The sequence below is a fragment of the Salvelinus sp. IW2-2015 genome, unplaced genomic scaffold, assembly GCF_002910315.2.
Source record: "Salvelinus sp. IW2-2015 unplaced genomic scaffold, ASM291031v2 Un_scaffold775, whole genome shotgun sequence".
NCBI classification, from domain to species: Eukaryota; Metazoa; Chordata; class Actinopteri; order Salmoniformes; family Salmonidae; genus Salvelinus; species Salvelinus sp. IW2-2015.
The window spans coordinates 87,099-101,936 of record NW_019942608.1 but is presented as its reverse complement, the minus strand read 5'-3'; the positions used below and the strand labels follow the sequence as shown (position 1 = coordinate 101,936).

The window sequence follows — 14,838 nt, the reverse complement described above, 5'->3', positions numbered from 1 at the left end:
AGTATATTATACAGAAACACGTGCACATGCACACAAACTCACACATGGCACACACACACACACGCGCACACACTCACGTTGGCCGACTCTCTGAAAGTCTTGAACTTCTGCTGTTTGAGGGAGAGTCTGCTGAGAGAGATGGGAGGCTCCCTGTAGTCTTCCAAATGATCCTGGATCTGCTCTATCTCCCTCTCACACTGATAGAGAGAGGTCGAGAGGGATGGCAGAGGAGGGAGGGAGGGATGGGGAGACAAGGGGGTGGGAGGGTGAGTAAAAGTAGAACGGGCGACAAAATAATAGACATTTGAAATACCATTAGTATCAAATTGTAACAGTCTGTTTTCTCCAAACAACCTTTTCAAAGAGATAACTATTTAACTGCCGCTCCAGACTGTACTATTATAATGTGAGCGTTCTTTCTGTGCTTCCCTCTCTCTCCTACTTTTTCCAGCTTGTCCACCATGGCAGCCAATCGTCCGAGGGCTTCCAGGTCACTGCCCCTCTGATTGGACACCTGGACGAGGCGGTGGAGGGAATCATCCACGCTGTCATAGAGGTTAGAGGTCGCAGCCAGAGCAGCTCTGAAGGCGCAAAGAGTTCAAAGGTCATATAGAATATGATAATATAGGGGTGAATCCTAACTTCCACTTCAGTCGAATATTCACTTAGTCTCCCATTGACGTCAATGCATGACTAAGTGAAAATGTGTAAGTTAGGATTCGCCCAAAACAATAGATACCCATCTATTGTGCTAACACTAGTTAGCATTGGCTTGCAAATATACCTCTAACTTAATTCATACTGGACACAGAGACCTAAAACTGGCATCCACGAGTTAATCTGACTCTGGGGAAGTAGATACAGGGCATCATTGCTAAAATCCTGAAGTATCCCTTTAATAACAGATAGCAGATTGAGAAGTATTACAATAGGAAACGCTTTTAAAAACATTTCTCATACGTTATATCTATGACAGGATAATCTATTTGAACTGCATCATCATTTGGACACACTGATGGGACAGGGTAGATGGTGGTACCTGCAGTCTGGGGACCGCTTTGCCAGTCCTGATGTGCCATTGGCCAGCCCTGCCAGCCAGGCCCCACCCCTCCGCTGCAGCTCAGTCAGCCGTTGGTCGACTAGGATGCTCGTCATCAGCTGTCTGTGTTTTTCCACACTTAGAGGAACAGTCTGGAAAAGAGTTAAAAAAACACTGAGGTTAACCTTGTGTTGTGTTGTATAGCCAGATGGTTCACACACAGAAAGTATGTTACACTTACTCAAAAGTTCTTTCATTTCTTTCTAAAGTTCCTCAAGTTTACTCAAAAGTTCAATTCAGTTCCTCAATTATTACCTCTAGTGTTTCACCCCATAACACCTCACTGACTTGTGTTGGCACCATGTTAAACAACATAGATGTGGTGATACAGTAATACATGTATCCTACCTTGATACAGTCTGGTAGTGGTGCTGTGTCCATAGACTGCAGTGCATCCTCCAACAGAGAGAGTGCGCTCTCACAACACTCAGTTAGACTCTCCACACTCTAACAGCAGAAACGGGACAGGAGTAACGTAGTATAGTTTAGTCTACAGTTTAAACGGCACCCTATTCCCTACATAGCGCACTACTATGGACCAGAGCACTACTTTTGACAAGGACCCATAGAGTTCTGGTCAATAGTAGTGCACTAAATAGGGAATATGGTGCCATTTGGGACACAGGTATATTAGCTCATATTGCACATGACATAGAAGGGCTTGATGGTGAAAACGTCACCATTGATACTGCTGATTTCATAACTTTAAAGCTGCAATATGTAACTTTTTGAGCGACCCGACAAAATCACATAGAAATGTGAGTTATAGATCTGTCATTCTCATTGAAAGCAGGTCTAAGAAGCGTTAGATCTGTTCTATGTGTGCTATTTTAATGCTTCCCATTTTATGCGTCTTTTACTTTCGGTTTTGTACACCAGCTTCAAACAACTGCAATTACAATATTTGGGGTTTTGAAAATATATTTCACAGCGGTTTAGATGGTACAATGATTCCCTACACTATACATGGATTGTTTTGTCACGTAAACTGAAATAGGCGAACTATTCGAATTTTAGCAACCAGGAAATGGTGGAGCGATTTCTGCATATTACACCTTTAATATCCACAGAACAGAAATCGTAAACATTTAAAGAAATTACATTGTTTGTGAGTTAACTTTTTCATTCAAGTCAAATGCCATGGTGTGTGTGCGCTCGTGCGTCTAGCACTCAGAATGTCAAGTTTAGCACAGAATGCCAAGACTTATATTCATAAAGTGCAGCCTATTCAATTTGAAATATGTGTGAATAGACAAATCAGTCCAGTCTCATTTTCAAAATGCCAATAGCGGCGTATTGATTTAGCTGCATGTGGAATCTGAATTGATTTGAGAAAGAATAGGCTGCACTTTATGACTATAAGTCTTGACATTCAAAACGCTAAATTTGACATTCTGAGTGCTAGACATGCTGGGAACAGACTTTTCTCTCTCTCTCTCCCTGCCTTCCCTCTCCCCTCTCCCCTCTTCCCCTCTCTCTCCCTCCCTCCCTCCATCCATCCCTTCCCCTCCCTCCCCATCTCATCCTCTCTCTCTCACTCCCCCCTCTCACCAGTCTGAAGGCCAGCCAATCAGAGCAGCAGTGTTTGTAGTCTCATTCCATCTCTCTCTCCTTCCTCTACCTTAACTCCATTCCTTCCTCCCTCCCTCCCTCCCGCCATCTCTCACCAGTCTGAAGGCCAACCAGTCAGAGTGGCAGTGTTTGTAGTCTCCGTCCATCTCCAGGGGCAGCTGCTGCCTGTCTATATACTGCTGAAGGACACCTGTCCCTCGCACCGTGTGCACCTACACAGGACACAGAGAAAAGAACATTAGATTCTGGGAAGAAAGTGATAAAGGGGTCAGAATCTAGAAGGCTGTTCACACTACTGAGCCAAACTGAGCCAAGCCAAATCAAGCTGTACTGAGCTGGTCTGGTTACGCATTGACCATAGTTGCTGGAACTGTGATGAAAAGGACAATGTGAAAAGAAAATATATGAGCCAGTCAAGTTTGGGTCGGCAGTGGTTTGAAAAAGGTACAATTCAATAAATATTAGTACTTCATTTTTTGTTGTTGCTTTTTTTAAATGCGTGGTCATTTTTTTTTGGGGGGGGGGGTTACAGCTACAATATTCACATCAATTTACACAGTTTACACCATATGTACCTGTAGGCTGCCACTTAAGAAAAGAAAAAAAGAAATACATGCAGAGAAATGATTCCATTGATCACACAAGATTTTGTAATTATAAAATTGGTATGTAAAGAAAAGAGAAACAAAACGAGGTGGGCCTCCATCTCCAACTCCCCATCCCATCCCCCGCTGCCCAACATGTCTCCGTCCAACCCCCCGCATCTACCCCTTCCCACTCCGCCTAGCAACAGTCTGGTTTAGTCCCCACCCCCCCATACCTCTATCTACCCATCTGCCCCCCACCTCCTCCACCACTATCCCCTCGAGACATAGAACTTCCCAAGGAGCTTTGGTCTCTGATAAAGCATGTAAGATATGTAATAGACAACGGAGGTTATGTGAGAATAATCTTTTTTTTAACAAACTCCTCTTTGGTCCAGATGTACCAATTTGGGTATGTACGTTTCGAGACGGGACGACATCATTTTCTAAAACAGTTTAATATCTGTGTTTATCAAAGATGGAGGAGAGTCGGGACGACATCATTTTCTAAAACAGTTCCACCACTGGCACCCCAATGGTGGAACAAACTCCCTCACGACGCCAGGTCAGCGGAGTCAATCACCACCTTCCGGAGACACCTGAAACCCCACCTCTTTAAGGAATACCTAGTGTAACAGTATAACTTTAAACCGTCCCCTCGCCCCGACACGGGCGCGAACCAGGGACCCTCTGCACACATCGACAACAGTCACCCACGAAGCGTCGTTACCCATCGCTCCACAAAAGCCGCGGCCCTTGCAGAGCAAGGGGAAACCCTACATATTGGTTTCAGAGCAAGTGACGTAACTGATTGAAACGCTACTAGCACGTACCCGCTAACTAGCTAGCCATTTCACATCCGTTACACTCACCCCCCTTTCAACCTCCTCCTTTTCCGCAGCAACCAGTGATCCGGGTCAACAGCATCAATGTAACAGTATAACTTTAAACCGTCCCCTCGCCCCGACACGGGCGCGAACCAGGGACCCTCTGCACACATCAACAACGGTCGCCACGAAGCATCGTTACCCATCGCTCCACAAAGGCCACGGCCCTTGCAGAGCAAGGGAAACCCTACATATTGGTTTCAGAGCAAGTGACGTAACTGATTGAAACGCTACTAGCGCGTACCCGCTAACTAGCTAGCCATTTCACATCCGTTACACTAGGATAGGATAAAGTAATCCTTCTAACACCCCCCCCCCCCTTAAAAGAGTTAGATGCACTATTGTAAAGTGGTTGTTCCACTGGATATCATAAGGTGAATGCACCAATTTGTAAGTCGCTCTGGATAAGAGCGTCTGCTAAATGACTTAAATGTAAATGAGAGTGGTCGTGAGAGCACTGGGTGACTTCCTTACCTTTTTTTTTTAGAAAATTTGAAATGAGTGCCGTATTTACAAATGAACCTTTGTGAACAGCTTTGTTAATCATTTCAAGTAACAGTGGATCTAATTGGTTACAAAAATTGTAATAGATCTCAGGAGTTATATCTTTAAAAAAGGAATCAAACTGGCTTGTGTGGGTCGATTACCATGGGTCGATTACCATGGGTCGATTACCATGGAAGTAATGGTTGAGTCTAACTCCATGGATGGCAAAGTCTCCTCTCTGTCTTATCAATATATTTAGTTACATTTTAACTTGGAAGTTCTGAAAAAAGTGTTTGTTGACAACGCTCTAACGTTGCTAACAGCTTTTCCAATTCTGATATGTTCTTTAATTGTGATTTATTCTGCCCAGATGCAAATGCATTTGCATTCTTTTTAATAAAACCTTTAATGGCATCCCATAGAATCTGAGGATCATGGACTGAATTTTTGTTAATCATTATAAATTAATTCAATTTCAAATTGTTCACAGAAAGTAGGATTTTGTAGTAAGCAAACATTAAAGCGCCATCTTGTGTCTCTTTTAGGAGAATCTGAAATGTGTATCTGGCAGTAATAAGCATGATGATCAGGCTCATATGTCGTATTTCTATTTTCTTGATTAAAACCTCTACGGGATCGGTGTCCCTCCACCGGGACAGTTGCGCTAACATGTGCTAATGTGATTAGAAACAAGAAAGTTTCCCAGGACATAGACATGTCTTACATGGGCAGAAAGCTTAAATTCTTGTTAATCTAACTGCACTGTCCAATTTACAGTAGCTATTACACGGAAAAAATACCATGTTTGAGGAGAGTCCACAACAATAACAAAAAATTATCACGGCAAATGGTTTGATACATTCACTGCTGAAGGTAAATAATGTTAAAGCAAATTTTCCATCATGTATGACCTTCCTGGGAGTGTGTAAACATACAAAAATGATATGGTAATAAAAAATGTATGTTCTCTATAGTTATGTACTTGAAAATGTATCAATTGACCAATTCGGCACATTTGGGCAGACTTGATACAAAATTTTGGATGTATTGCAATGCTTCACTGGATCCGTCTGAAACTTTGCACATACACTGCTGTCATCTATTGGCCAAAATCTAAATTGCGCCTAAACTGCAATACTATTTTATGGCCTTTCTCCTTTCTCTTTCAAAGATGATGGAACAAAAAATAAATAAAAAAACACGTTTTTTTGTTTGTATTATCTTTTACCAGATCTGATGTGTTATATTCGCCTACATTAATTTCACATTTCCACAAACTCCAACGTGTTTCCTTTCAAATGGTATCAATAATATGCATATCCTTGCTTCAGGTCCTGAGCTACAGGCAGTTAGATTTGGGTATGTCATTTTCGGTGAAAATTGAAAATAAAGGTCTGATAGAGGAGTAGATAATAGTACAAAATCGATTTGGAAGAATGTTTTGTGCCTGTTTGAATAGAAAGTGTACTCTTTTGCTTTAGGGTTTAGAGCTCGCCAGGCATCAATGAGGTTGTAATCAGAGTGTCATGTTCGTTGTATGAATCGGACCAAGGTGCAGCGTGGTATGCGTACATTCTTATTTATTTTAACGAATGAACACTGAACAAACTAACAAAATAACAAAACGAACCCTGAAGCTATATGGGTAGTGCAGACAGGCAACTAAACATAGAACAAGAACCCACGAACACCAAAGGGAAAATGGCTACCTAAATATGATCCCCAATCAGAGACAACGATAAACAGCTGCCTCTGATTGGGAACCATATCAGGCCACCATAGACATACAAATCACCTAGACCTACAAAAACCCTAGACATACAAAAAAAACTAGACAATCCAAAAACTAACGTACCCACCCTAGTCACACCCTGACCTAACCAAAATATAAAGAAAACAGAGATATCTCAGGTCAGGGCATGACACAGAGAGTATACTGTATGTTGTACTGCCTGTGGATAGTAGTTGGTCTTATTAGATTTATCCCGCATGTCCAGAATGGCATTCATGTCTGACCCAATAACAAGTTGGAATTCAGTTAATTCGATCAATATGCTGTTCAGAGAATCAAAAAACGTTGGATCATATGATTCTGGAGCATACAGATTAATAAAGGCAATTTTCTTTCCATTATGGATACAGTTAAGGAAAGTGATTCTGTCTTCTTGGTCTTTGCCTTTACTAAGGATGATGATTTTGAGTTTGTTATGTATCATTATGATTACACCCTCAGTTTTCTGGGGGCTGACGAAATAGCTTCCAGTTTGTACAAATGTGACTCATTTCAGGAAACTAGACATATGTCGCACATCACTACTTCACAGGAGGGGCATTTGAACGTAAACATCAACACGAATTTGTTCAGGAATATGTAAACTTTCATGTGCCTTAATATCAAACTTGTATTCCATCCATAAATACGAATAAAATTGTTAAATTACGTGCCTATTTTTTTTTTTTATTGGCCTGAATTTAGCAGGCGCTATCGACAGATCATTTGGAAAAAGTGATGGGCTACTTTCTGCACATTCCACGGTCAGTGTGACCCGGAGTGACTTGACACAACGCTGGCCAAACAAGATGTAGCAACAAACAAAACAGAGTTAAATGGTTCCAGTCTGCTGTGAAGTGTTCATCCATGTATATGGGTAAGAGTCTAGCTACATTTTCAGATAAGTTTCTAATTTTGTCAAAAATGTGTTTTTCTCGCAAGTTAAAGCATACTGTTAATTAGCTAGCAAACGTTAGCTTGCTGGCTCGCTAGCTAACGTTACGTGTATGATCTGTGTAGTAATATTATTTGAATCAGAAACCCATTTGTATTGCTAGTTAGAGCCTAATGTTAGCAAGCTACTGTAACATTGAACCTAGTTTGTAAGCTTTAGCTACCTGCAGATTCATACTACAGCTAAGACAATGTTTGTATTGGTAAAAGTATGAGTTGGGATTATACCGGTTCATTGTTTAGCTAGCTAGCTAACTAGCTACATGTCTAAACAAAAAGACTCCACTTCGGCTGGATTATTACACGACCCATCACATTAGCCAGGTATGTCTGGGGGTGAATACGTCCATCTACTGTATGAAAATGTGTACATGTCTAGACAATAGTTTCTCATCCACTCAGCTAGAAAAGACTCCACTTCACCAGATGATTACATGACCCATCAAGTTAGCCAGGTGTGTCTGGGGGTGATTACGGCCATCTATTGTATTTCATGAACATGTGTACATGTCTAGACAATAGTGACCCATCCACTTAACTAGATGTGGCTGGGGGGGGGGTTATAGCATTTCCTTCACATGACCCATCATTTTAGACAAGTGTGTCGGGTAAGCATCATCTAATAGTTATAAAATATTTTTGGACACTTTCTGTTTTTGAAAATACTACTATGCAAGTAACCATTTCAGTGTACCGTTTACACCTTCTGTATCCTGTGCATGTGCCAAATAACTTAGCCCCACCCATCTCTTTAACGATTAAGGCTTAAGATGGTGTGAACGACGCTGAATGGGTGTAGACAAAGACAAGCTCTCCAGTAGGTGTGCCAAAACATTCAAGGGCCATTTTCTCAGAAGTGGGGTTGCAATTTGATCAACTTTCAAAGCAGAATTACTTTCCAATTGTTCCGCAACTGCAGTCTCTACTTTTATCCAATGTAAAAAAATATATATAATTCAAATGTTGCTACATAAGACCCGAATCGAGGCGGTCCATCACAAAGGTTCCCTATTCATGTGTGTACTTCTGGTGCAGGTGTGTTTCTTGGAGCATTGCTACTGTATGTCAATATAGTTTCTAGCTAGAACATCAAGACAGCTGAAACACTTGATAGACATTTACATTTAAGTCATTTAGCAGACGCTCTTATCCAGAGCGACTTACAAATTGGAAAGTTCATACATATTCATCCTGGTCCCCCCGTGGGGAATGAACCCACAACCCTGGCGTTGCAAGCACCATGCTCTACCAACTGAGCCACACGGGACTAGACATATTAAGGCCTTTCAAATTCCACGAGAGGATAGCTAGTGTTGCCATCGTTTTCCGAAAATGTAATTGTTATCTTTCGTGTTGATGAACCCATGGATGTAAAATAGTTTTATAGTCCACAGCAACAATTGCCACTGAAGGGACGAGTAGGGAGGATGAAGGATAGTCCATTTTATAAAAACACATGACATCATTTTCTATTAAAGTGACATGGGTCAAATGGTGTGATAATCAAATCAAATCAAATTGTATTGGTCACTTCAACTTATTTAGCCAATGTTATTGTGGGTGTAGCGGATTGCTCGTGTTGATGAGACATGAGAGAAGTGTGTGTGTGTGTGTGTGTGTGTGTGTGAGAGTGTGTAGTCACCTCTACTCCCTCTAGACTGTGTGTAGATGGCTCCTGGTGCTGCTCCTCCACCAGAATGAGGACAGAGCCAAGACCTCCCGGGACCACAGCCTGGAACGCACGCACGCACACGCACACGCACGCACGCACGCACCCACAGACGTACAAACACACATTAGAGACGCCCTCTCAACACAAACACGTGTCTACATATAAACACATACAGTACATGTATAAACACTCTTAGCACTTCAACGTTGAACTCTTTCTCACCTGTAATTGTTTCAGTGCAGCGAGGCAGAGGGCGGAGGGAGGAGATTGTCTACTGTCCACTATTACTGTTAGGCCTCGCTCTTTCGCGGAAGAGCTGATTGAGGGAGAAAGAGATAGAGGGAGGGGGAGAGGTGAAGGCGGAATAAAATGAAACATCTAACTTCACGTTTCAGTTTCGGTCAAAAACAACTATAAGAACCACTATATAAAGTGTCATAGTTTGTTAGACTAGCTCAAAACAAAATCAGGTCAGATAAAATTGTATTTGTCACATGCTTTGTAAACCACAAGTGTAGACCAACAGTGAAATACTTGCTTATGTGCCTTTCCCAATAATGCATAAAACATTTTTTAAATAGAATAAATAGACTATATAGAGAAGCTGCCAGTAGTGCTATGAGTGTTACGCCATAAAGGGTCCCCCAGACTAGACTGTGATGTGGACAGTTTGCCATAGTGACAGAGTATTACCGGGTGATCCTGTGATAACAGGCCAAGACACGGCCCATCTCGTCCGCACGGCAACCGTCCTCTGGGAGGTGTGTTTCAGTGACAACCACAGCCCGTCCCAGCCTGTCCACCGTACCTACAGACAGAGAGAGGGTGGGAGGAGGAGGGGGTAGAGAGAGAGAATAAGAGAGAGAGAGAGAGAGAGAGAGAGAGAGAGGATGAAAGTGGATAATGGCAAGAGTGTTGAAGGGTGGATAAGTATGAATAAAAGGAAAATAAGGGTAAAGGGATGGAAGGATAGTAAATGAGATGGATATAAAAGATGACCCACCTGTTAACATCAGCTTTCCTGATTGGAGGAGTTCTGTGTCCAATTCCCTTAGGAGAGGAGGGGCTTTAGGTGATAGGCCATTTGATAGGTCAGGAGATGTCTCTGCCACTACCTCCTCTGTAGAGTGGTTAGATAAGGATGTGCCTGATTGGCTAGTAGTTGTGTCAAGTGAGACTTCTGATTGGACAACCTGGTTTTCTGTTGGTAAAAGCAAGAATAGGCATGAGAATAATGTCTTCTAGCCATAGAAGACATTTATACAATTGACATAAAAACTTCTCAAAAAGAAGCTAAAATCTAACCTGTATTGCTTTCCACAATCTCAGCCTTTTCTTGTCCTTCATTGACTGGTGTGAGCTCTTTATCCGTCCCCTCAGGCTGCTGTGTTGCCTCTGATAGGTTGGTTGTAGTGATTGGCAGGTTGGTTGTCGGGGAGATGGCAGGACCACGCTGAGGTGTTTTACTTGGTGGTTTGGAACCGGCCTGGTCTCGAGTCTTCTGGTTGCCACGACCACCACTTTTAGCCTTCCCCTTTCCCCCTCTCCCTTTCCTCTTCCTCCTGAGAGAGAAGATACAGTGATGTCATACAGGGATGTAATACTGAGTGTGAGGTTAGTTGTTATGGTTGAATCCTACAGATGTAGGATCTTAATTTGATCACCCTGTTGCTGGAGAACTTTCCTGCAATGTAAAACTTGTAGTGTAATTGGTTCTAGGTTCTAAAGAAATATAACCCAATACATACAATCCACATAATAATTCACATTCATTTAGTAGTGTACAAATTATTTACAATGATATTATAATTTTAAATAATTTGTACACTACTAAATGATAGCAAGAAGCCCAAACAGATATAGTATTTCATAAAAACATCATAATTTTAAACCTTGATTATATTGGGATACGATCACATACGTTTCTCTATTTATGTGTGGGAATACATGAGAACATATTTCCTAAATTAAAATCACTTAGAGCTGATTTCCTGGTGATTTTACAGTATTCTATGTCCAACAACGAAAATCACCTGTATTAGACCGTAAATGTACTATATCCGTATGTGAAGGAATTGTACCTGCACACAAAACGGTATTACATTCAGTGCTTAATTTGAGCCRGATCCTGCCGGAACAGGAACCGGCACCTCTCAATTTTTCACTGTTTCATTCCGGAACCCATTGGCCAGGATGCGGTACCTCTCGTGGCATGATTTTTTTTTTTCTCTGTTTGCAATGTAAAAATGGTAATAAAATAAATCAGAGTTAATTCAAGTTGCCTTCTCTGTAATTCTCCCGCTTACTAAAAAACATGTATTTCATTACAGAATTATAGCCGCAGGAAAGATTTTGGAGGTTTTGCAGCACCCCTGATAAATTTAAATAAATAAAAATACACCAGGAGTAGGCCTATAATTTAGCCACAGAGGATCAATAGCATATATTATTTTTATTGCCTATCATTTTTATATAAAGCTATGCTAAATATATTCACGTCACCAAATAATTTATTAAAACACACTGTTTTGCAATGAAGGTCTACAGTAGCCTCAACAGCACTCTCTGGGGTAGCACCATGGTGTAGCCAGAGGACAGCTAGTTTCCGTCCTTCTCTGGGTACATTGTCTTCAATACAAAACCTAGGAGGCTCATTGTTCTCGTCCCCTTACATAGACTTACACAGTAATTATGACAACTTCCTGAGGATGTCCTCTAACCTATCAGAGCTCTTGCAGCATTAACTGACATGTTGTCCACCCAATCAAAGGATAAAATAATAAATCTAGTACTGATTAGCTACAGCTAGATAGCACCGCATCGGATAACAAGTGGTGAGTAGTTGACTTAAAGAGAGAGAAAGACAGGGGCTCGCCGGTGTTACTGCTTGCTGTGCACTGTACTGCATGATTTTAGTGGTAGTGTCCGAAGTTTACATACACTGAGGTTGGAGTCATTAAAACTCGTTTTTCAACCACTCCACAAATTTTTAACAAACTATAGTTTTGGCATGTCGGTTAGGACATCTACTTTGTGCATGACACAAGTAATTTTTCCAATAATTGTTTACAGACAGATTCTTTCACTTATAATTCACTGTATCACAATTCCAGTGGGTCAGAAGTTTACATACACTAAGTTGACTGTGCCTTTAAACAACTTGGAAAATTCCAGAAAATGATGTCATGGCTTTAGAAGCTTCTGATAGGCTAATTGACATCATTTGAGTCAATTGGAGGTGTACTTGTGGATGTACTTCAAGGACTACCTTCAAACTCAGTGCCTCTTTGCTTGACATCATGGGACAATCAAAAGAAATGAGCCAAGACCTCAGAAAAAAAATTGTAGACCTCCACAAGTCTGGTTCACCCTTGGGAGCAATTTCCAAACGCCTGAAGGTACCACATTCATCTGTACAAATAATAGTACGCAAGTATAAACACCATGGGACCACGCAGCCGTCATACCGCTCAGGAAGGAGACGCGTTCTGTCTCCTAGAGATGAACGTACTTTGGTGCGAAAAGTGCAATCAATCCCAGAACAACAGCAAAGGACCTTGTGAAGATGCTGGAGGAAACAGGTACAAAAGTATCTATATCCACAGTAAAACAAGTCCTATATCGACATAACCTGAAAGACCGCTCAGCAAGGAAGAAGCCACTGCTCTAAAACCGCCATAAAAAAGCCAGACTACAGTTTGCAACTGCACATGGGGACAAAGATCATACTTTTTGGAGAAATGTCCTCTGGTCTGATGAAACAAATATAGAACTGTTTGGCCAGAATGACCATCGTTATGTTTGGAGGAAAAAGGGGGGGCTTGCAAGCCGAAGAACACCATCCCAACCGTGAAGCGTGGGGGTGGCAGCATCATGTTGTGGGGGGTGCTTTGCTGCAGGAGGGACTGGTGCACTTCACAAAATAGATGGCTTCATGAGGAACGAAAATTATGTGGATAAATTGAAGCAACATCTCAAGACATCAGTCAGGAAGTTAAAGCTTGGTCGCAAATGGGTCTTCCAAATGGACATTGACCCCAATTATACTTCCAAAGTTGTGGCAAAATGGCTTAAGTACAACAAAGTCAAGGTAATGGAGTGGCCATCACAAAGCCCTGACCTCAATCCCATAAAACATTTGTGGGCACAACTGAAAAAGCGTGTGGGAGCAAGGAAGCCTACACACCTGACTCAGTTACACTAGCTCTGTCAGGAGGAATGGGCCAAAATTCACCCAACTTTTTGTAGGAAGCTTGTGGAAGGCTACCCGAAACGTTTGACCAAAGTTAAACAATTTAAAGGCAATGCTACCAAATACTAATTGATTGTATGTAAACTTCTGACCCACTGGGAATGTGATGAAAGAAATAAAAGCTGAAAGAAATCATTCTTTCTACTATTATTCTGACATTTCACATTCTTAAAATACAGTGGTGATCCTAACTGATCTAAAACAGGGAATTGTTACGAGGATTAAATGTCAGGAATTGTGAAAAACGGAGTTTAAATGTATTTGGCTAAGGTGTATGTAAACTTCCGACTTCAACTTTAGGCTGTGTGTAGCGGATTGGCTGTTATGATACGAAACTTGGAAAACTTTTTCGCCTGGTCACAGACAGCTGTTGTTTTGTGCACTGAAGTCCACAAGTGAAGGGAAAAGGTGAGGAGAGTGTGTAGATGCGAGAAGGAATTATACAACAAGCAAAGTGATCATGATGTTTGTATGTGGCTGCTATGAAAGGGAACTGTGTATTCATTCCGCCGACTCTGTTGAAAAATGTTTCTCAAATGGAAGCAAACTGAATGAAACGGGATAAACATACCTGAATTTGTCCAATAGAAACTCTCGTTTGCAACTGGACTAATGATTACGCCCTAGATCAGCTAGATGCAGGCAAGAGTGTGCAAGACAGTATCTGTCACCTTGATTACTCACATTTTTCTTTCGACCTATGTTGTAAACTTTCATTCTCAAGCTAGGTTGTAGCAACATCATGATGGGCATAGGAAATGTAGTAGGCTAAACCTCTCGATGTTACATTGAACTGGGAGAATGGAAAATGAATGACAGTCATCCAGTATGCTGTAATAGAAATAAGGCCATGCACATAAAAAAATATACATTGCTCAAAAAAATAAAGGGAACACTTAAACAACACAATGTAACTCCAAGTCAATCACACTTCTGTGAAATCAAACTGTCCACTTAGGAAGCAACACTGATTGACAATAAATGTCACATGCTGTTGTGCAAATGGAATAGACAAAAGGTGGAAATTATAGGCAATTAGCAAGACACCCCCAAACGTCCTGCACGGGCTTGTTGGGCTGTAGAGCACAACCCCCATCTTGTGGAACGTCGGGCCTCATACCACCCTTCATGGATCTAGTTTCTGACCGTTTGAGCAGACACATGCACATTTGTGGCCTGCTGGGGTCATTTTGGCAGGGTCCTGGCAGTGCACCTCCTTGCACAAAGGCGGAGGTAGCGGTCCTGCTGCTGGGTTGTTGCCTCATCAGGCCTCCTCCACGTCTCCTGATGTACTGGCCTGTCTCCTGGTAGCGCTCCATGCTCTGGACACTACGTGACAGACACAGCAAACCTTTTTGCCAAGCTCGCATTGATGTGCCATCCTGGATGACTGCACTACCTGAGCCACTTGTGTGGGTTGTAGACTCCGTCTCATGCTACCACTAGAGTGAGAGCACCGCCAGCATTCAAAAGTGACCAAAACATCAGCCAGGAAGCATAGGAACTGAGAAGTGGTCTGTGGTCACCACCTGCAGAATCACTCTTTTTTTTGGGGAGTAGA

General features: G+C 41.8%; 1 protein-coding gene across 1 annotated transcript in view; it reads right to left on the bottom strand.

Annotated features, from left to right (window-relative positions):
- Positions 1-14,838, bottom strand: part of arhgef40 (Rho guanine nucleotide exchange factor (GEF) 40) — a 41,933-nt gene that overhangs the window by 10,257 nt on the left and 16,838 nt on the right. Inside the window, exons 6-15 of the mRNA XM_024136064.2 lie at positions 10,331-10,587; positions 10,029-10,226; positions 9,719-9,833; positions 9,248-9,341; positions 8,996-9,085; positions 2,767-2,883; positions 1,448-1,546; positions 1,040-1,191; positions 443-581; positions 78-197 (exon numbers count right to left, since the gene is read on the bottom strand). Coding sequence (XP_023991832.2) covers positions 78-197; positions 443-581; positions 1,040-1,191; positions 1,448-1,546; positions 2,767-2,883; positions 8,996-9,085; positions 9,248-9,341; positions 9,719-9,833; positions 10,029-10,226; positions 10,331-10,587 — 1,381 coding nt within the window. The remainder of the gene's footprint in view (positions 1-77; positions 198-442; positions 582-1,039; positions 1,192-1,447; positions 1,547-2,766; positions 2,884-8,995; positions 9,086-9,247; positions 9,342-9,718; positions 9,834-10,028; positions 10,227-10,330; positions 10,588-14,838) is intronic.